The sequence below is a fragment of the Plutella xylostella genome, chromosome 31 (assembly GCF_932276165.1).
Source record: "Plutella xylostella chromosome 31, ilPluXylo3.1, whole genome shotgun sequence".
NCBI lineage: Eukaryota > Metazoa > Arthropoda > Insecta > Lepidoptera > Plutellidae > Plutella > Plutella xylostella.
The window spans coordinates 3,110,030-3,133,692 of NC_064011.1; the positions used below are offsets into that span (position 1 = coordinate 3,110,030).

The 23,663-nt window shown below is 37.6% G+C and overlaps 1 protein-coding gene across 1 annotated transcript in view; it reads right to left on the reverse strand.

Moving 5' to 3' along the window:
• Positions 1-3,573: 3,573 nt before the first annotated feature.
• Positions 3,574-23,663, reverse strand: part of LOC105396595 (hemicentin-2) — a 302,939-nt gene continuing 282,849 nt past the window's right edge. Inside the window, exons 10-23 of the mRNA XM_048632320.1 lie at positions 23,368-23,512; positions 21,860-21,990; positions 15,097-15,250; positions 14,508-14,602; positions 13,164-13,257; positions 12,734-12,847; positions 12,184-12,296; positions 10,969-11,152; positions 8,251-8,379; positions 7,774-7,863; positions 6,839-7,245; positions 5,670-5,810; positions 5,052-5,193; positions 3,574-3,710 (exon numbers count right to left, since the gene is read on the reverse strand). Of these exons, the coding sequence (XP_048488277.1) occupies positions 3,613-3,710; positions 5,052-5,193; positions 5,670-5,810; positions 6,839-7,245; positions 7,774-7,863; positions 8,251-8,379; positions 10,969-11,152; positions 12,184-12,296; positions 12,734-12,847; positions 13,164-13,257; positions 14,508-14,602; positions 15,097-15,250; positions 21,860-21,990; positions 23,368-23,512 (2,037 nt within the window). The 3' untranslated portion in view covers positions 3,574-3,612. The remainder of the gene's footprint in view (positions 3,711-5,051; positions 5,194-5,669; positions 5,811-6,838; positions 7,246-7,773; positions 7,864-8,250; positions 8,380-10,968; positions 11,153-12,183; positions 12,297-12,733; positions 12,848-13,163; positions 13,258-14,507; positions 14,603-15,096; positions 15,251-21,859; positions 21,991-23,367; positions 23,513-23,663) is intronic.

Consider the following 23,663-nt stretch of genomic DNA (forward strand, 5'->3'; position numbering starts at 1 on the left):
CAATATAATATTCGTGTCCCTTAGGCGGACCCTAGACCTACAATAATATTGTGCAATATATTTATTGTGCAATAAGTTTTTAATCCAAATGACGTTTGCGCAATCTTTCATATTAGCCCTAGACTTTATAATCTTTAATATTAACGCATGACTGACAATAATTGTGCTATATAATTCATCGTCTAGGGGCCGCCTTGATACCAGGCTATTGACATATATAAATCTACCGCAATTTTCATTTATAAACATTTCTGGTCATCTTTCGTGAACTCAAGAGTATACTTACATAATCCGTGTGTGGGACCCTGTAGACACGCTCATATAACAAATTAACAAAAGTAAACACCCTGTGGAAAACAAATGTAGGAAATGGTGAGAAACCCATTGGTATTTTGGGTTTAGACCCATAATTAGATATTTTTTGTGCGTTATTTTAAAGAAAGTTCTTACTATAGTTTGATTAAATATTATCCACATAGTCCTATGTTATGTTAGTAATGACCTTGTTATGATTATGTCAATAATTAGGTTGGTACCTATGTCGTTGCTATACAGAATTCGTGTATATATAGTTTACACTGTTTTCACTTCTGTAAGGCATAATTTGTATGAGTTTTCCAATTTAAGTTGCAATTTTGGTCGGGGTAGAAAATACAAGATTCTAGGTCCCAGACGATAAGTCAAATTCTATCACAATTCTATGATAGGTCCATAATCGAAGGCCTTACGAGTTTAGAATCGTTGGTATGCATTCACTCAAAGCATTTTTTATTTTTAAACATGATTTCTATGTTTGCTGGGATTTGGTGGGAACCAAGGCGGTGTGAAGTAATGGATGAATAAGTTTAGTTTATTTATAAGCAGCAATACCTGTACAGAGGAGAATTCAATCAGTGAATTTACCATAAGCGGGTTTATTCATGTAAAGTTAAACAAACTCTTCTAAAAATTCATGATACCTACTCCTACACTAATGTGAATGAACACCAAATAAGCCAAATTTTTAAAACACGTACTTAATTAAAAAAATTTCAAAATATTTGCGTTTGTAGTTGACAATATTCTGATGGCTTAGTGCCAATTTCTCCATAGTCGGTTATCTAACCGACCAGGGATTGGTTATCAATTATACGTCATCTCCATATCAAATTCTTGACAGATGTGTCAAAAGTCAACAACTAATACGGCTATGCTCCAACCGACTATGGAGAAATTGGCACTAAATGTACTTTACTTCAAGATCGCAGACGGCGTCATTAAGCTAGTCTTTTCCGTTAGGAGTAATTTGGTGCTATTGTCACTGGAACTGTTTCAATGTACAAAACAAGAATAGAATAGAATATTATTGTCAGAATCTGACAATCACGAAGGCCCTGCAGCCTCAGTGACCATCCAATTACTTACCCAACCCTTAAGAGGTTTAACTGTTTCACAAAATACTTTGAAAATTAATTTAATATGCTCTTTGTTTTTTCAATTTGCGACTCACAAAGAAAATTATTAGAGCGGCCAAAGCAATCATTTCGGAAAGAGAGGAAAAATAAAAAACAATCACGTTAAAATTCACATTTATTTTTTAAAACTGATTCAGGTAATTTTACGTTGCAAACGAAATGTTTTACAATAAAATCAACTATTTATCTATCTAGCTTTAATATTAAGTCGTTATATTAAAAACAGTGTGGTTTAGGTGAGTTAACATACACTTTCAACGAAAAATAAGGCTTGATCTTATTAAAATATCGCAAGTCCGTTTCACACTTGAGAACTTCAAGTTAAGCACAACTTGAGAATGGAATGCAGCGCTGTGATTGGCTGAATTATCATTGAAATTAATTGAAAGATATGCTTAGATAAAGGAAATGAGAGAAGAAGAGGACCTTCGAATCGAACCCATATCCTAAGGTCTGTAACATTCAGCCATAAAAATATTGTTTCGTAACTTTATACTATGAAGTCCAAAACATATCGAGTTAAAATATATTTTTCCCAAAAATCTGATCGAGTTTATTTTCACGCAAACAATGAAAATATTAAACGTTAACTCGAGGCGGGCTGCGCCAATAAATCATTTCCAGAAAGATCTGTTTGGCAGTGGAAAATAAAATTCAACTTTCATCCGTTACGTAAATATTTGAATTTTAAATTGGATTACTTAATTATATATGTTTAAAAAAGGTCGTTACAATGAAGGTAAAATGGTAAGTTTGAATGATAAAAATTATATTGAGATTCGCTGCCATTGTCCACCTTTAGCAAAAATGAACATTAAATATATGAATCAACACCCATTTTTTTTTTACAATCAATGTCATTAATGTATCCAATAAATTCGACAGACAATAGATAATTTCACACATTATTTTTAGAAAAAATAACAAAAATAATATTTTAATCCTTTTACTTTATTGATTTAATTATTTAATCAGAAAAAATTATAACTTGTTCATGTTAATTTAAAAATTTGGTCTGTGATTTTAAAACAAGAAAATTATTTTCATGATATTATAGTTATTGATTGATACAACTTACATTTACAATATTTTTCATTATTACGCAAATAACATTGCTTCGCGAACTTCTTTTAAAAAATATTTTGAAGCATTAATATAGTGTTTTAAATACAATATAATAATATAACAATCATGAAATATTAGTTTCATTTAATTCCACTCGATAACATTATAATTTTGCATGTATACTTTAATATATCACTGTGTATTCTTTCAAATATGCTCTCTTTACTTAAAACTATAATTATTAAAATAATTAAAAATGTTGGATTAACTAAAAATTGGACGAAATAATCTTTTTAATACATTTTTTCACACAAAAGCTCGTTCGTTGTATGTCTATTATTATTACAAAAAAAAAACTCTTGAATTCTTAATTGGCTAATATGGCAACTTTTAAATAACGTAAGAGTGTATGATACACTTATAAATCTAGATTATATTTACATCTATTTACATTAGATCGCAACTTGATAATCATACAAACAGCTAGCTAAATTTTTTCCAACACCAATATATCAAAAAACCCAAATAAAATATTTTATAAACGTTTATCGGTTTTTTGATATATTTGAGCCATTCTTTTTAAATGACACACCAATGGTAGACTGGGATACATTTTTTATTATTTATTCTCGTACAGACATAATGTAATTGATTAGGTTCCTCTAGTGAAATTCAATTAAGTACTAAATTTAATTTAAAAAAACCTGAATGAACTAATTGTCATGTAAAAATTCAGTCTTATCCTTTTTATGACGAGATGTTAGGGGTCGTATCCAATCTTTATTCTAGCTACAAATTGACTTTTATAGTTAGTTTAAAAATTTAGTTTTAAAACATAATAAAATACCTATTTACATTTTGTGTTACACTGCAACCGTATTTTAAGTATAAAAAATCAAGTCCTTAAATTTTAAACTGCAAAAAAATACACGCACATTTTGATAGTATGGTAACACATAATAACAATAAAAAAACACGGACGGTTCACCAACCATTTAAAAAAACACCAAAAAATTTCACTTGTGTCGCCTAAGTATCAGCGTTTTTTTTTGCTAAAAATCACTTTTTTGCACAGTTTTTTGTTTTATTTTATTCATACACAGTCCTGACTGTGAGAGCTGGTTGGCTCACCATCTGATTGGCCGGCTACACTGGTTTTTGGTTCGTTCCCTTGTGCTTGATTGGATGATCCTGAAATTAAAAAAAATACTTAATAATTATGTGTTTCCTAGCATAAGTAACAAGTCTTAGTAATGATTAAAATACGGTAAAAATAATTATCAATACCTATGTAGACCAAATCACATAGGACCTTCAATTTAGAAAGTTTCTAACTCCTATGTATCAGTCCGACAACGGCTACGCTAGATTTGCAACAATTTACTATTCTTTTTAATTTTGGTGGTATGTTCCTATTCTTCATTGATTAAGTTAATGAAGAAAAAACTCCCAACTTTTACACCACTCACGGGAGCGGTGGTAGCTCAGTCGGGTGAGCGCCCGCTTCTCACGCCGCGGAGATGCGGGTTCGAATCCCGGCGCTGACATGTACCAATGAGTTCTTTGAATTTATATACCATCGCTCTTACGGTGAAGGAAAACATCGTGATGAAACCTGCATATCTAGATCTAGCACATCTAGATATGTGAACCCACCAACCCGCAGTGGACCAGCGCGGTGGGAAATGGTCCAAGCTTAGGAAGGATAGAATACACCAATCACAAAGTTAACATTCTCGGACTTTAGTCTACAGCCATTTTGGACACGAATCGAATAGTTCGGTTCGGTTCGATAGATCGGTTCAATAATTCCCAATTCACGTGATGTATAGTTCTCGTTTCGCTCTTTCAACAACGTACCTACAAGCGTGTAACGTATCACTCTTTTCCTTTAGCTTTTAATTCATTTTAGTAATGGAACTTTCCGGTCCCAATTAATGAAGACAGATGCCATTGGCAGGCCAGTGACTGCCTACTTTTCGGGTAAATGGAAATGCTGGCAACATTGAATTTATTAATTAGTCTACATGCTGAACAAGGCAGATTAATCCTGAGTTAATAATATAGTTACATTTATCCTGCTGATGATGATAATATAGTATATTTTTTGCAATGTGTACAGTATGAAAAAAATACTGACAATACCGAACTAATACTGACTCTTCTTAGGTGCCAATTATTGACACTATCAGATGGGTTAGGTTTCTCTGACCCAGACTGTACCATGCATTTAGGTAACACAATCTTGAAATCTCAAATTATTTAATAAGAACACTAGAAGTCATTACCAAACCCCAAAAAAAGAACGAAAATCCGTTCAGCCATTTGCAAGCTACGCTACCACAGACAGAAACACACAGCTTACAACACCCCTCTTTTCTATCGGGGGTTAAGAATACAATAGAATGCTCTTTATTTTGCACCATTAAAAAAGACATTACAAAATCACAACTTATATATAACATAGTACAAAAAAGGCAGTCTTATTGCTTAAAGCAATCTCTACCAGACAACCTTTGAATAAGAACTCACCATTAACCCTATGCTTGTTAAGGTGCGGCAACGTATTCATAGGCCGGTCCAGCATGCTCTTGTTGAAGTACACACTGCTGGTCTCCTGGTTGAACCTGACGGGGGGCGAGCTGGAGCAGCTACGGCTCTCCGCACCCAGGACCTGGGGGGTGAGGATAGAATAGAATAATAGAATACAACCAAATGTCAATATGGCATTATGGGTTGACTGTGGGTCAGGAATGAGGAACGGAAGACAGCCGGATGGCGCAGCGGATAGCGACTCTGACTACCTAACTGTGGTTCTGACTTGTGGCGAACGGCCTGGGTTCGAATCCCGGAAAGACAAGCTTATTCATTTGAAAGATAAGCGATGCTGCTTATGGATTGTTGATTGCTAATCAGGTCGGTGGTGGTCAGGCAAACTTGGTTGCCGAGTTAGAAGAGAAAAGTACCTATACTACATTATTGACAATAGAACACAAATTAAAAAAAATATGAAGTGGATATAACTCAATAGACGGCCCTATCTAAAAGCAATCTCTGGGTGGGAGAATGGCTTAAAGAATAAATGAGGAAGTTAGATAAAGTATATTTTAGTTAGATACACAAATTTTAGCTTACTCGCAAGTCACCAACCTGCAAAGACCTCGGGTCCAGGTGATACCGCGGCTCTATATCAGGCATCTGCGCCACGCCCAGGGGGGTCCTGCTGGGCTGGCTGTAGAGACTGTGGTCCCGGGAGTACATGTCTGGAGGCATCAGCTGTTCCGCTGGCAACTGGGGGAGGATGGAATGTTAGGTTGTGGGAATAAGGGAATTGTATGCTGTTTGGCTCTTTGGTCGACCGAGAGAGGAGGTTTTGGTGTTAGCTAGTGGGAATACTGGGAATACTAGAATGTGTTGAATGCCCATCTGACTACTGTCTTTCTTTGGTTGAGTGAGGGGTTTTGGGTATTAACAAAGTACTCTATGGTGAGGGGTGCAGATGTTTGGGTGTTAGATGTGATGGAATAAGGTCGATAATGCCCTCCAGACTACAGTCTATCTTAGTGGTTGTTTTATCTACTGTAGGTATATTCTACATGTTGAATCTGTCTGAACCATGTCTGAACTCAATAATATTGGTAACCGTGGCGGAAATTTGGCCAGAAGGACTTTATAACACTAAAATACATACTCAACACAAGTAGAATTTCTTTTCCGTGTTTATTTCATAAGAAGATTTCAGTTAAATTTATGCTTGCATTCAGTGGTTAACATACGCAGAAGGGATTTCTATAATGCAGGAAATGCAAAAAGCCATTACAGCCATAAAGGACTTTCACAAGTTTCAGGTTTCACTAGAAGAGCTTAAAACACCTTCATAATATATTTCCTTGCAGCTAACTTAAGCTTTCGCGAAATATGTGTTAAGTTTCTCTACCGCATACCGGGCTTTAAGTTTTAAATTCAGCCCAGACACGTCGTAAAATGCCTGTATAGCGCAACTTGCGTGCAACATCAATAAAACACAACACGTACGTACTGAAAAGCTGGTCTAGATCTTGGTTTTAGGTAAAGTGGGTTTTTGAATGCTTTGAGCTAACAGATTCTTTTATCTATTCACGTATTGGTGTAATATTGATACAATAAAAACTTTGCTTGCATTCCCACAAAAAACTAGATTAATCAGGTGTTTAACACGGGATTTGAGAGATGCATTAAGGTATTTGATAGCGCAAAATATCTGTTTTCAGTGTCTATAACTGTTATTTTTTTGTGGAAACACAGTAACTGAAAACTTATGAACAGAACTAAGTACTTACCAAACCACTAGTATTCAACGGCAAAGCATTCTTATACTTCAACCAATCCTCATACACCTTATCATACCCTGGCCGCTGTATGTGACAATCATTGGGCCCAATCGTCATATGCCCCATTGGGTTTAAGTTCTGCATTGGCCCTAAATTCGGCATTGGTCCCAAAATATTGGACGGCTGGTACGTAGGCCTAACTCGGTATTCCAGAGGTCGTACTTGGATGTACTGGCTACATTGGTCTATGTTGTGGTCATAGGTGTACCGGTCGCAATTTGGTGGTATTGAGTCGTATTTTTCGCTGGGCGTTTTGGAAATGAGTGGTCTTATAGAACTGTAGTCGGTTGTTGATGATTTGTTGGAGCTGTTGTCACTTATTTTTCCGTCTAAAGGTATGATGTCCGGGTTCTTGTCTGTAACAAAATAAAGTGTTGTTTTAAAATTAAAATTTACATGACTCCATGACTGAAGGATGACGGTCCACCAATTTAAAATATGGTCTAATCTAAGATGAGTTAGGGAACAAAAGTTAGTGACATAGATAGATAGATAATTCTTTATTGCACACAAACACAGAAATTACAATAGAATATGCACAACATAGACGGTACAAATGGCGGCCTTATTACTAAGAGTAATTTCTTCCAGATAGCTCTAATAATAATCTGCCAGATGGAGTCTGGTTGGTCATATATATGAGTGCAGCAGTGATAGTGGGAATACCTATGCAATGTACATAATAAAGGTCACTGCACACAAAACTCAACTCGGAAAGGTATCGTAGCCGAATCAACTCGAGCCGTTCTCTTAAGAAACTCCCAATTCGGGACAAGCTCGGATGAAAGACGATACGGTGACGATCCGTTTACGTTACCTACGTTTATGTGTGTTGTGACCTTAAGCACACTATACTTGAGCATGTGTGTAATAAGGTTACTTACCTAAACTATCAACACTTTCAGACTCCTTTGTACCAGTGAGAGGGATATTGGAGGTTTCGTCCTGCTGCCTCTTGTCTTTCTCATTTTTATCTGAAATATTAACAAGTTTATTACAAAACGAACTGACAAAGTACGACGATAAACGATTGCTTCCGGTATCCCGTTCGTTTTCTCAAATAAATTCTCTATAAGTACTAGACAGGTCTCACCCATACTCTTTCTGCCTGGTCAGTATTATTTTAGGTATTCCTAAAAATTCAACATTAAAACTCGCATAACCTCTGAACGGCTATACTGATTTGGACAAAATATGGCTAAGAACACTCGGAGTCACATTACCTAACCCAAAAAAAACAAATTCGGGTTAGCCGTTTGTGAGGTACACCACAGACAGATACAATGATAAACAGACACGTTAAACTTTTAAAAAACTTTCCCTTTTTCATCGGGGGTTAAAAAGAGTGTCAAGATACTCACTGCTCTTCTTACTGCAATACTTGCAGCAGAAGACCGTGGCGGAGACGGCCGTCATGGAGGCGATCACCCCCACCGCCACCAGGACTATCAGCAGCACTGTCGTCAGCTCCACCTTCACTGGGACTTGGGCTGGAGGAGGAATGAGAAGGTAAGATATACAGGTGCAGCAAAATTGGTAAAAAGCATCTAAGGCAAAAGGGGATAAAGAAGGAATTTTTTTTTGGCGAATTTCTGAAATTGTTCAGGTAGACCCCCTGAGTCACCCCTTTTGGCAGGGTATACCCTGTTTGCAACACCCTGTATCGAGTACAGTTTATAAGTCATCCCGGGTGGCTTCTTCCGTGCCTTAGTACTTTGGCGTAAACGATGAAGCTAGGTCGCTAGGCCGAAACATCACAGTTCAAAGCGAAGACAAGATATGAATGTTTCGCATTGTCTATTTTGTAGTTTTTAAAAAACATCAGCTTTGCTTGTCTTGCCTTCGTATTGGTGGAATCTAGGCCTTATACGTCGTTCTCATAGGTCAATTTTCACAATACGGCTACTCACTACACAAATAGGCTCATTAATTTATTTAGAAATGGCACATCAACGGCACACATTAAGCTACAAAGGCTTTAGTCACCCGTGTAAAAGCCCCATTAGGCCTTGATAGAGCTTTGGCTAATAAATAGATAATTATTTTGTATAGATAATTGTTAATTACATTTTATGTGATTCTCTATGACAAATGAAACCACTGAAATTCGAAAACGCTAATTTTAATCAATAAAAATATTATTATTTTAATTTCTGACGTTTATGCGTCACGTTTCTTATTCATATTTTTTTGAGAAAATCATAATATTACCCGTGTATATGTCGCAGGCATCTGGTTTAATCTCCTGTTTAATTGAACCGCTAGCCCGTCCATTGGATGACGCTTTTCAGTTGAATGACTAAAGAACAACTCGTCAAGTCGTTGACTGTAACGTCCAACGTCTTGACTGAACGTTATTCAGCGAAGTCGTTAAATGGGATATAGTATAGCAACTTTGTAATGTCTGGTTAGGATGAACATGACCAGACAAGAGTCAACAAAAATACTATGTTACAAAGCTCTCATCTCACAAATTAACTAAACAATAACAATAAACGTACCTTGATATTGTTGTTCGTAATTATCCAGTTTCAGCACATTTTTTTCTTTGAAACTATCCGCCGGCGGTGTTATAATAGGTAAATCCATGTTGTCACACTAATTTAACATAAATATCGCACTTTAAAGCTAATTTATTTGCAAAAAATAACAATACAAGTGCTTTTTGTGTCAGCTGTTCGCTGTTAGACGCCATATTTGTTTTATTCACCACCTGACTGATTTTAAGTCCGCTAACTAGTTGGACGTTTTGTGACGCTTGTACAATCAACATTCGGCCTAGTCATACAACTGAATAGCGTCATCCAATGAACGGGCTAGCGGTTCAATCAAACAGGAGATTAAACCAGATGCCTGCGACATATATAAGTTATGCCACGTAATTTTTAATCAGGTATATGACAATACAATTACTTTCCTCGTAATAATGCGAAGTCTTGTCTTACTATACGCAAATTCGGAGTACTTCTTACGAATAGCTTCCGGTTATGTCAGAAACTCTAGCTAGAAACTTCTGAATTTCGGAGCTTGGCTAAATACAAGAACTAGCTAACTAGTGCCACGAAGGTTGTATGTGTTATCAACTAGTCTGTTTTATGTTAATAATATTCGGATACTGAAAAATATTGGTGTTATAAGTTGACTGTTATGTGGAGCGTGTTTACATAATAACAACACTTATTTCAATAATATTAAAAAGGTGCGTATCGATGGCCGGTGATAGGTATATCTAGGTATTTTAAAAAGTTAGCTTGTTTAGCAAGGTTTTTGAACAAAACTTCTTAAAGGAAAGAACTTAAGTATATTTTTTTCTTGGCTTTAAACTTAATAATATAACCTAACCTAACGAAATAGTATACCTAGATATTTTATGAAGTGACGGTTGGTTGTAAGTTGCAATATTAAGTATTTTCTTTCATTCTTTCTATGTATAGTTTCCAATCACTTAAAATAATCAACTAAGTATAGCAATTATATCTTGAGTTCACAGAAGCAAGTCCTAACTTTTGTCTTATTCATTTTAAACTAATTAAAACACTTCAAACTCATTAGGCCAGAAATAATTGACTTCAACTTTAATTGGCTCACTCACTCAAAGTTAATAGAAATTTAATCATAGTTCAACGTAATCTTGTGTTAGGTACTTATATCAACCTTTTTACAGGGTAGAAAATTTATAGTGAACACAAAATAGAAAATCGCACTTAACGTGTATGCTTTAGTGGGAAAATTGCGCTTTTATATTACAAAGAATTATAACATGCATTATGAAATAGTCGGGTTTTTTTTTTCGAAAACATAAGTGTAATGATTTAATTAAAAACTAAAGATTGCTTTGGTCTAACATGTTTCCACCTATGAGTAAAATATAGTAATAAGATTAAAATCATTTTCTTAGTGTTAATATACTGATTATGCTGAGCTGAAAACCTTTTGCGATACCAAAACACAACTCAACCAAATTATACCTTGTATCTAAAAAACATTTTTAAGTCCTTTCAAATAACAAAGATGATGGGAGAGGCCTATGCCCAGCAGTGGATGATTATAGGCTGATGATGATGATATAACAAAAATACCTGTATGCCGTTGCGGATACTTCAGCAGACTCGTCGCCAAAGTTAGCGGTTCGCTGGAGCCCTTCTTGTTGCGCCCACGCACCGCCACTGACAGCGCGTTATTGGTCGACAGCCCCGTGACTTGGAACTCTGGCTCCTCATTGGTCAGATTCGCGAGCAGCAGGCCGGTGCCCATGTCGAAGACCTGGAAGGGTGAGTTAAATTATAGGTGCGTGTTAGGGTGTTTTAGAAGGTTGGAACGATATTAATAAAGCCTTGGGAGTGTTTTAAACTACAGCAGGTAAATCGGTCCATCTTTTTATTTGTAAATACTCCTATAAGTAAGTCCACAAGAAATTGACCATGAAAAAAATCGCTATTTTGCTAATAGTTTCGGCACACACCACAAAAATTTAATAATGATTAACAAATTATTCTTCAGATAAATTTTATCACCCCTCAGAGTATAACTACAAGTAGATAGATAGTCCCAAAGTCCATCCACACAATAACATTTTACAAAACAAAAATAACCTTTCTATCAAATAAATTAGTTGAATATGAATTTCAAAATATCCGACGGACAGGTCCAATCAAAATCCTGTTTGTTTTCAATCAGGATTAGATAAATATTAAAGTGAAATCCTAATTAGTCCATATTGTTGTATACGGTGTTATTATAGCCGCAATGTTATTATAGTCTTTATAAATTCCTAAATAACCACGTGAGGTATTAGCTGCTAAATTAAAACCACAAAGCAAATGTAGAGTATTTCATAACCAAGCAATAGGTACTTTGCTAGTTAGATATAAGTATACCTAATGTGCCCATATGTGTAATGCGTATGTATACAGGATATTAAAAATAGGGTATGGTGTGGCGATGGAGGTCGGTGCAAAAGAAACCGCTGGACAAATAACACCCCACTTCTACCACTGAGCTCTTATTTTGAATTATTTCGGTAGAATATTTGCGACTTTATCACTGGTACAATGGTTGCGATTAGGTTGAACTAAAAACAGCAGTCGTTAAGCCTAGTCAGAGGCCTTCGGGCAGCTTGAAAACTATCTGACAATCGGGTTGCCCACTTACCCGACAACCCACCACTTCGTTGGGGTCCACCAACCCGCACTTGGCCAGAGTGGTGGACTAGGCCTATAACCCTTCCTTCCTACAGACTCGTACCCCAGCAGTGGGGCGTGATGGGTTGTGATGATGATGAACTAGTAACAAACCTGTAGTAAGAAGGTCTGTCGGATGCCGCCGTCGTGTCCGGGAGTGCAGTTCAGCGTCAGAGAGTCGTACGTGACATTTGTGATCTCGCACGCTTTCGGGGAAGACGGTTTGTCTGGGAAAAGAGGGGTTTGTTAGTTATTGGTTCATGTACAAAGTGTATAAAAAAGGGTTAGTATAAATAAGGTGAAAGGGTGTTTTTCTGTTACCTTTGATATAAAAAAAGGCTAGTATTTTTTTATGAAATTTAGAATGTAGTATAACCTGACATCTTGGGTTTTCTGAATTCCCACAAAAAATATTTTTAAGCGAACCGAAGCTAGAGGGAAATATACAACATGTAAACTTAACTAAATTTTCAGGACGATACATATTTTTAAGAACCACATCACACTTCAAAGATTTTCCATTTTAAGCCTTACAGTTTTGTAAAGTTGTCCTTCTGGGAAGTTGTCCTTCTGGGAAGTTGTCCTTCCGGGAAGTTGTCCTTACGTAACTAAAGAAGCTATAAATATGTATAAACATAAACATGATATGATTATGATAACTTACCAGCAGGTAGTATGTGGAACAGACAAGGCTTGGTCTGTCGTCCCACCGCGTTGGTCCCCGAACATTGCACCCACCCGTAGTCAGCCGATGTGTTCACCATGTATAGAAATGTACCTTCGGAGGAAACAAATGTTACTACAAATTTTGAAGTCGTGGTGGCTTAATGGAAAAGAACTTGACTATGAATTAAAGAATTGAAGCACAATGATACAACGTGCTCTTATGGCGAAGGAAAGCATCGTAAGGAAACCTGCACCTCTAGATTTCTTTGATAAGTAGGTGGCAAGTAGTGGTTGGATGAGAAAGTCCGAGGATAGAGTGCTATTGCGCTGCTTACAAGACGCTTATGTTTTCCTATAAATAGATGAATGATCATTATAATTACTTATATTATGTATCAGAATCATGATGAGGTCACCATGAAACTTACCGGGTAAATTCTGTGCGTTGTTGATGGAACTCGTGATCAACTCGTGTTTAGTGTGTGTTGAACTGTTGAACCACCACTGGTAGGACATTGGCTCCTGTTGAAAAAATACATAATAACTCACGAGCAATGAAGAAGTCCTCCCAAAAAATTCCTAAACCGAATGGCTCAATTTTTTTTGAAAATTTCATTTAAAATTTTAACATAACATTTAGGTACTATTATTTATTCTAATGCGAAATTAATTAAACTTTAATATTGCAGACAGCATCATTATGCTAGCCTTTTCCGTTTAGGAGTAATTTGGTGCTATCTCACTTGAACTTTTTCATTGTTGGCGAGCTCGCGAGTGTATAATAACATAAAAACTCCCGATTGGTTCTCTATATATTAATACATATTTTGTTTGCAATATAACCAGTCCGATAAAAAAAGCAACTAACTAAAATACGGCTGTTTCTGTTTCAGGTGAAATGGCATCAGTGATTCAAAATAAAACGAAAAAGCTTATGTGTTCCTATCAGACCTATATTTTGATCCTTATTATTAAAGGCATAAATAAATAGCTTTTCTCTGGCGCTACGCTTCGCTCTAAAAAGTTATCCGGTGGGAATTCCGGGATATAAAGTATCATCAAAATCCGTTGAGTAATTAAAAAAAAATAAGTGTACATAGGTACATGGCACAGACAGATGCGAAAAGCGACTTGGCTTTGCTTTATGTACCTAGTGATTAATAATTCTAACATGCTTTAACAACATAATTACTCCGCTTTCAATCTCAGTGGCCAGTTGGGTTATCGCGAACTCAATTTGAGAACGAACGAAAGCAGTAATTGTTGTCAAATTAATACTTTCGTTCATACAAATGAGTTCGCGTTAACTCCACTGCGTCCAAGACCATTCCGATGAGTGTTTACGAAATGCAAACGTTACCAAGTCCTCGAAAGCCTTAAGTAAGGTTGTGTGTATGCACACCGCGCATTGAAACGTGTTCTAAGAGCTCACGAACTAATTCCTTCAGGAGTTTGAAGATTCCCAGAATTCAGAGACGTAACTGATGTAAATGAATAGAACGTTGACTAGTATCGGCTATTTGCTTTGGAATAGGGTACATACATGTTCTTTGGCAATATATGAATTCAATAGTTTTTTGAATTAATTTCCTTTTGCTCTCTGACTCCCACCTTAATTCAAACGGGTCACCGCGAGTGTGATAAGGTTTATTTCTCTTGCTTGAGGATTATTAGAGTAATATGTGATGATGGATTAAGATTTTACTTGCTACTTTTACGAAGCAATAAACTAATATTTATACATGTGGATTTCGGATAATAATCATTATTACCTTAGGATTAGCATCCAAGTCGCAGTCAATCTCCAGGATCTCCCCCCGAGCCGCTCGCATCACGCCGGGTTGTTGTGACTTGCACGTGGGGATGTCTGCAAATATGATAATATGATAACTGTATAGCAAATGTTTCTGTTTAAGGCAGAACATGTTTAAGGCGTACATAAGCAATTAACAATCCCAGCAGCATTGTTTATCTGTTTCACTATTCCTTAAGCAGCGTTACTCGCCTGTCAAACATCTGTCAGATCCACACAAGTTATGTCAGTCTGACAGATGAGCGACGCTGCCCATGGATTGTTAATTGCTCATATGTCAGTGGTGGTACGGTAGCAGCTCTAGAGTTTTTGAAGAGATATAGAATAGGGTCATTGCAAAGGCGTGGAGACACTACGAGAAAAAACCCTCGGATTTTCGGGGTCTCTCCGGGAAGTAACCTAGGTCGTCCACTGGCTTTCTAGCGTGAGCTTGAGTGGCTTATTAGCTAGTCACCCCATCGGTATTTCACGCACAATGGCTCGCCTTAGATAGTAAATGCAAAAGATCAGCTCGCCATGATAGATAAATAGATAGATAGAGGTCTTACATTTAACATCCAACACGAGTTGCTCGCTAGACCCCTCTCCCAGGCTGTTCCTGGCAGAACACACGTACGCCCCGGCAGCCTTCCTCGACACCTTCTGCAGAACCAGGCTCTGGTTGGCTAACAACACTCCAGGCCCTGGTTTCACTACCACACCCTGTTGACAAAAAACAAAAGTTTACAATTAAATACATTATAACTGTTAAAAACCACCGAGATTCAAAACTAAAAGTCGCATAACTTTTGAACCGCTAAGCTGATTTTGGTAAAATATGGCTTAGAACACTCGGAGTAACATTAACTGCGACTCAAAAAAAACTAATTAAAAAGCTTTGTTTCACAGACAGATACACAGACACGTTAAACTTTTAACATCCCTCGTTCTTCGTCGACGGTGAAAAAATAATATATAAGTAAAATGAGCGTCGAATCCTCAAGTCCTGTTCCTTATTATACATCAGGATAATAATGAGCAGTCAATTTGCTTAAAAAATTGGACACAAATAAAATTTTATTGTAATAAAAAGTCCAATCTCGGTGTACAAACTCAGATCGATTCAGATTCGTTTATAAATAATCGATTTAAATTTATATGTTTTCATTGTAGACAGTAAAATATTTAGATTTTGATAGTGTTTTTAACACCACTAAAGCAACGTTTTAAAAAAACATACATTCGTTTGGAAAATAATATCATTTTTACTAACAAAGTAAATAAATGTAAATTGAATGTTTGTTTTAAAACAATATTTTTTGCAGATAAAACAAAAAACAAATACAGGAACAATATTGTAATTTAAAATAAATATTTTTTACAAAATTGGGTGATCTATCGACTGTATTATTATTATCATAATAACAGGGAGGCGAGTATTAATGCAAAAGAAACGTCTCGACAAAGTACACCCCATTTTTATCGCTTTGCTCTTTAGATTTTGTTTACTAGTTCAGTAAACAAAATGCGGACAGTTTTTTTGCTTTGTTTTTTATTTTATTTTATTTTTTATTTTATTATTGTTAAGGAAACATACAGAGCAGATGGATGCATTAAAGTTAAATACATAAGTAGTACTTTTTCCAATAAAGTTTCCATTAATATTTAAAGACATTTTAGTTTTAAAAATCCACAATACACACTAAAAACTTAACACACACAAAAACATGGTTACACAGAGCAATTATACTACAAAATTAACAGAAAAATTACAAAGGTCACAGAGACTATGCAAAATTTAAGATACTATAGTGCCACAAACTTATCTGTTCCGGTGAGAGCGAACTAAATTGGTCCATATAATCTATGTCAATATGAAATTCATTAGTACAGTAAGTAATGAGGTATGGACCAATTTAGTTCGCTCTCACCGGAACAGATAAGTTTGTGGCACTATACAAGGCTCAATATAATAATCCTTATAAACCTATTCACAAAAGGTATTCATTAGGTATTTTTTAAATATACACATTTTAGTATGGAATGGATCAAGTTTGGAGAAGTTTTTATTAAAAGATGTACATGCACGTGATATAAAAGCATTATCAGCATACTTGGTTCGAGTTGAAGGTACATGGAATAACTTAGGTTTTCGACAAGTTACCCTAGGGCATAAAATAGGTACTTTAGAAAGCAAGTTTGGGGAGTCAATTTTATTATTAAGTAATTTGTACATAAACATTTGATCAAGATAATTGCGCCTATTTTTAAGTGATAAAAGTGAAATGGAGTTCTCGGATTTGAGTTTGTTAGTATTAATTCTATAAAATAGGTGTTTAAGAAAAGTTTCTTGTATTTTTTCTAGTTTTCCCACATATACAGCGTACTGCGGGTTCCATATAGTCGACGCATATTCAAGGAGAGGACGAACAAGACTATTGTAAAGAAGCAGCATGGTATCCGCTTTTTCGAATTCCTTACCAGTTCTTAATATAAATCCAAGCATTCGGAATGCTTTGTTAGTAATATAAGCTATATGTGAATCAAATCTTAGTTTGCTATCAAGGAGAACACCTAAATCTTTTACTTCATAGACTCTAAGAAGGACCTCATTATTAAGTTTATAATTGTAATTTATATGAGTCTTCTTTCTTGTGAAAGATATTATGGCACACTTCTGCGCGTTTAACCCTAGCTTATTATCTGTGCAGTAGGTACAAAGACGGTTTAGGTCTTCTTGTAGCGATATACAATCATCTACAGTCTTTACTATTTTAAATATTTTATTATCATCAGCGTAAAGTAAAAAAGAGCTATTTAAGAAAACGCATGATATGTCATTTATAAAAGCTATGAACAATAAAGGTCCCAAATGAGATCCCTGAGGGACGCCGGAAAACACTGGAACAAAGGATGATGTGAAACCTTTTACGGTGACTGCTTGTGATCGATTTCTAAGATATGAGTCAAGCCAACGCAAGAGGTCGCCGTGCACTCCGAACTCCAGCAGCTTCTGAACGAGTAAATTATGTGATACTCGATCAAACGCCTTGGAATAATCAGTGTACACGGCGTCCACCTGGTGGCCAGAGTCAAGAGCATTGATCACAATATCAAGAAATTCGTTCAAATTGCTTTCAGTGGATTTTTTTGGCATAAAACCATGCTGTTCTGGTATAATGTATGGACGGATATGTGGGAAAAATTCATCAAAAACAATTTTTTCAAACAACTTGCCTAACACAGATAATTTTGATATAGGTCGGTAATCTTTAATATTATGTCTATCCCCAGATTTAAAGATAGGAACGACCAGGCACTTCTTCCATGAGTGAGGAAAAATGCCCATTTTTAAGGATAAATTAAATATTAAGCATAAAGGAATCACAAGTGTCTTGGAACACTTCCTGATGAACACCGGATGAATACCGTCCGGACCACTACCTTTGTTTATGTTTATGCTCTTTAGATAATTAAAAACTTTATGATGACTAAGAGTAATAGTACTTAGATTCAGGGGTGAAGAAATAGGTGGTGATCTGAATGTATGGTTAACTATGGAATCAGGTACAAACACTGATTGGAAATATTTATTAAATAGATTACTTATATTTGAACCATCATTCGCATAATCATCTCCTAAATACATTGAGTCAGGGATACATGGGGTCTTCTTCTTATATTTTATGAACGACCAGAAATACTTACTATTTTTTCTTAAAATACTTTCACTTTTAAAAATAAAATGAGTATAGCATGATTTCTCAACTTTTTTTTGGCGAGATCTTAGGAGTGAAAATTCATTATAATCTGATTGACAGCCATATAGTTTCCACTTCTTATGTTTTTTTAATTTATTATTTATAATTTTTAACAATGATTTTGAAAACCACGGTGGAAAACGGTTGCTAAACTTCACTAGGCGGGAAGGAATGTGCCTAGCTATGATATCACCTATAATTTCATAAAAAGTATCCAATGCAGCGTCCACGTCATCAGGATTCAGGATACTGTCCCACGGAGTTGATGAGATTTCAGAATTAATAGCCTCGTAGTCAGCAGCGTGGAATTTATACTGAAGTCGAGGTTCCGGCGCGAGCGCGGCCTGCGCCACGCACTCCAGGGACGCCTGCAGCGCGGGGTGGTGCTTGTTCTCGGGCACGAGCGGCTCCGCACAGCGACTTACCAGACACCCCAAGTTCGAGATGACTAGATCCAACATTTTACCATTTGAATTCGGTATACCATTAAGGGCGGATTCGGCCAACGTCGAGTAACTTTTTACTCACGAGTAAAGTACCAGTTACTCGCGAGTAAGCAGATTTTGCATTCTACCAAACCTGAAACCAAGATAACTAGCTTATCCCAAGAATAAAATGTTATACCGCCAAAATTGACCGTGTAACGAGCTTATCCGAGAGTAATTTTGTAATGGCGGCAGCACATCAGCTGATTAGAAAACCGTCATAATGACATATAAACACATCTGTCAAAACATAAACAAAAGTACGTTAAAAGGCAAAGTCTCAGAATAACAACAGCGAATAAAATATTAAAACATAAACAATTTCATACTTTTATAATCCATTCAAACTAAGTTGGCATGTCATTTCTATTGCATGCTTTGAAACGCAGCTATTTTTATTTTAGTTGCATTACAGTTTCGTTCCTCGTTCATTCAATTTAATCATGGTATAACTTGGTAGAATGCAAATGTACTTATCCTAGATATTTACTCGCGTATAATTTTAATCCCGGTATAGTTATTCTCGTGTAACGTGATGTTTGGACGAATTCACCCTAAATTGCTTAAGATCAGTAAGTGATAAAAAAGTAGACAGGAGACATGCCAATCTGTCATGAGTATTGGTAGTCAGTGCATGGGAATTACCCGGTGCTGGAAACCACGCAGCGTTGGTAATATTAAAATCTCCTAAAATTAGTGTAGAATCATCCGGGTTGTTGTTAAGTAATTCATCCATGAACTCGAAAAAACACTGTTCAGAGTCGGCCTGAGTCTTACAATGTGGAAAATAGCAACAATAAACACGGAGTAGCTCACCAGCAAGCCGCACGGCCACAGAGATGCAGTCCGCGGCCTGCAGCGGCGGCGGGGGGGGCGCCGCGCTGCACGCCACCTGCAGTCCGCGCCGCACCGCCACCAACACGCCACCTCCCAGCGACTGTCCCGTGCTGTCGTAGTCTCGGTCCCGGCGGTACACTACGTACCTATCACCGAACAGCTCAGAGTCCAAGACACTAGGCAATAACCAGGTTTCAGATAAACATATCAAATCATAGTCATGACCTAAGAGATTCTTAAAGAAAAGGTTAGTTTTCGTCCTCAAACCTTGCACGTTTTGATAATAAATATTTAGTTTGCTAGCATTGAATGGAAAAAAATTGTTTTAAGATAAAACATACAGGCAAAATTAAGTAGATGCAATACAACTCCAAAGTTGTTATTGTAAATAATGTCATAGGCGTAAATTGAGAAATGTTGTTTCATAACTTTTCTAACTAGTTTAATAATAAGTTCATAAAGACAGGTAGATAAGCAGTTATCGATAAAATAAATTAAGTTATTTGTTTTCAAGTTGGGGAAAATTGAAATAAAAACTCGAACCAAATATGCCAGATATATCAAGTAATTATATGTTCGGATGGACAGAATATAAGGCGGCGAGATGACATAATTATTACAAAGACCACAGTTGATGGTCATATAAAAAGTAGACATAATATTTGTACTCGGTAAACATAGTATACAAAATAGTACCTTCCGTGAAAGGATCATTAATTGTAATGTATATTGTAACGGGTCTGGATATGCAAGTGATATTATTAGTAGTATTATTATTAAAGATATTACATACTTTAGGTAACTATAGCCGACATTGGAGCTCGGATACTGTAAAAAGACATCAATTTTAATACTTATACAATCTTGTGCAAATCCTTCTCAGAGAGTATATTTATTATAGGGCTAGTATCATTCTTGCGAACTTTTATGCTACAATTTCGGACCCAAACGTATTTATAATTAAGGTCAGTTGCATTTTTTTTGACTTGGCGCAGTAGAAGCCGGTTCTTCGGTGTCAGATGGTCGTTAAAATGCAGAGTCATCTTGTTTGCGAAGCCCAGGTCCGTAGCCGTTAGCCTCAGCTTCCTGAGCGCCGCCACGAACTCGTCCTTCTTGTAACGCGAGACGAAGCGAAGAATAATGCAGCGAGGCTTGCTATTATCGGCGTTCATGTGGGCCACTCTCGATATGAAGTCCAGTTCAGTTGATGCATCATAAGGGAGACCAGCGAGATGAACAAGTTTCTTAAATATGGTAAGCAAATTCTCGTCTTTGGACTCGGGCACCCCTTGTATCTCAACGTTGTGGCGGCGAACCCATTGGTCATTCCGGTTCAGGTCATCGATTATGGTCGTAATGGACTTTTGCTGCACTTCCGAATCTTTGGAGACCTGAGCCACTTTTGATTCAAGTTTCGTCACCTTCTTCGTAAACTCCTCGAATTTGGCCGTGTGAAAGTTGAGGGATGTTTGAAGTTCCAGTATGTCTGAGCGGACGGTGTTGACATTAGAATTCAGTTCATCGAGCCGACACAACTTCTTATCCATGGCAGCCAGCTGTTGAAGAATACGCGAGAGGCAAACATTGGTGGAAACCACATCGCCTTCGCCATCACCTCGAGCCGAAACATTTGTATTGTCCGGCGAGGGTAGACCGGCCGGCGGCGCGGCCGCTGGTAACGGACTCACTTTATTTACGGGATCAATTGCTGACGAGGTGGATCCTTCACGGCAGGTCTGGCACCTCCACTGAGACTTACGTTCTCCGAGACGTTTATAGCCTACTTCTTGAATACCACCACAATGGAAGTGGAAAGACCCACGACATATGGAGCACACAGCACAATCACCAACTACTTCATCACATCGATTGCACTTCATGTTATTATTATGTTAACACGAGTAGTTTATATATAAAGCACGAATTTTAATGATGGTCCAGTCTAATTTGTTAATTAAACTATCTTGTAAACAACTTTGGCTCGAGCGCGTAACCGGTTCTTGTCGCGACGGTGTATGTTTTTGTATATGACACTCCATCTGGTTCGCATATCGTTAATCGTAGACTCACATTGTGTGTGAAGTAGACGTGCATGTGCCACGGGTTGGCTCGGACTCTCCAGTCCTACACTCCACCTGGTTAGCACATTGTTAATCTAAGACTCACGTTATGTATGAAGTAGGTACACATGCGTCCCTGCAGTTCAGGTTCACTCCATCTGGTTCGAACATTGTTAATCTAAGACTCACATTATGAGTGAAGTACACATGCGTATGCCACGGGTTGGCTCTAACGCGGCAGTCCAGGTACACGTCGGAACCTTCAACCACCTTCCCCGCGTCGAGGTTGGCACCCAGCTGTAGGTGGACTATTGGGAAATCTGGAGAAGAGAGGCAGAGTATTAGTTTAAATCTGTGATGGTTTTTGGTCAAAGGAGTTTGTGTATTAAGGTCACGGTACATATAAGTTTAACGTAAACGGATCGCATTTCTTTTCTTCTGTCAACCAGGCGTTCGCGAGAAGAAAAGAAAGGCGATCCGTTTACATCACGCTTATAATAATATGTGCTGTGACCATTAAAAGTAAGCGTCCACCTATTATACGTATCACATCAAGCGCATTGACATAAATGTATGGAGTAACGGTATGCCAAAATGCCAGGTTACTTCCTTTTCTCATGATCCCTTCAAGCTTCAACATAATGAAAATGAAAAATTTGCTAGATCCTCACCAGACGATCTAAGTGACCTGAACGAGCGAGGCAAGAAAATTTTATATGCGAACACTCCATATCGCGTCGCGATACTCGCGATAGCTTCGATCGCGTGCTGTATACCAGCTATAGACCAATTAGGGTAAACTCCTAAATCACTCACGTTGTATTCCAGCCATCCAGAGTCCTGGAGCGCAGGCTGCACGGCGCGGCACGACAGCACGCGACCCGCGTCCTCCACTCCAGGGGTGAAGGAGAGCACGCTGTTGGTCACACACCTGCCCTATTCCAACAGCTACGTAGGGAGTCTCTAAGAGTGACGTATCGACTTGACCAGCTCTATTATCTTTCACAGCTACCTTCTACAACTAATTTTAGAACGTTCTGAACACCCGTCTCCCAAAACTACCGTATGCCAAAATGGAAGGTTTCTTCCTTTTCCTATAACATCATGAGCCTCATTATAGCCAGATCCTTACCAGAGGATCCACGCGATCTGACCAATTTGATCACGGTAAGAAGCGTTTGTATCTAAACGGGTCAGGTCTGATGGATAATCTGCTGTCGATCCCACTATAGATCGATGAACTCACGTTGTATCTCATCTCATCTTCATGTGTAGAGTCCTGGAGCGCGGGCTGCACGGCGCGGCACGACAGCACGCGGCCTGCATCCTCCACTGCAGGGGTGAAGGAGAGCACGCTGTTGGTCACTTACCTGCCCTTTTCCAACAGCTATATCCTACAGAACCTACCGGATCTTGCTGTAATAGTACCAAAACACCCGTCTTCTAAAGCCACCGTATGGCAAAATTTCCCATATACCCTTTACACTTCAACATCAAGAGCCTCATTAGACAGATCCTAACCAGATGCATCTGATCGATTTTATCGCGGTAAGAAGCGTTTGTATCTAAGCGCTCCATGCCGTGCGCTATCTAATCGCGTCTACCTTCTGAATCCAGCTAAAATCGATAAAATTGCAGGAATCGTCTGCTATAGATCCAGCTATAGACACATTAGGATAAACTCCTGAATCACTCACGTTGTATCTCCATCTTCCAGCCATCCTCATGCGTAGAGTCCTGGAGCGCGGGCTGCACGGCGCGGCACGACAGCACGCGACCCGCGTCCTCCACTCCAGGAGTAAAAGAGAGGACGCTGTTGGTCACGTTGCCGTCCACTGATGTCTGGTGGGGGAAAGAGATAGATGATGAACGAAGGAAAGTAGTGATGGAAGCGATATGGTTGATAGGAGGAGATAGAGTCGTGGTTGGAACAGCGGCTCTCCTAAACTGAGTTATTTGTACAGTAATGAAAATTTCTGGGACAGAAGAAGTG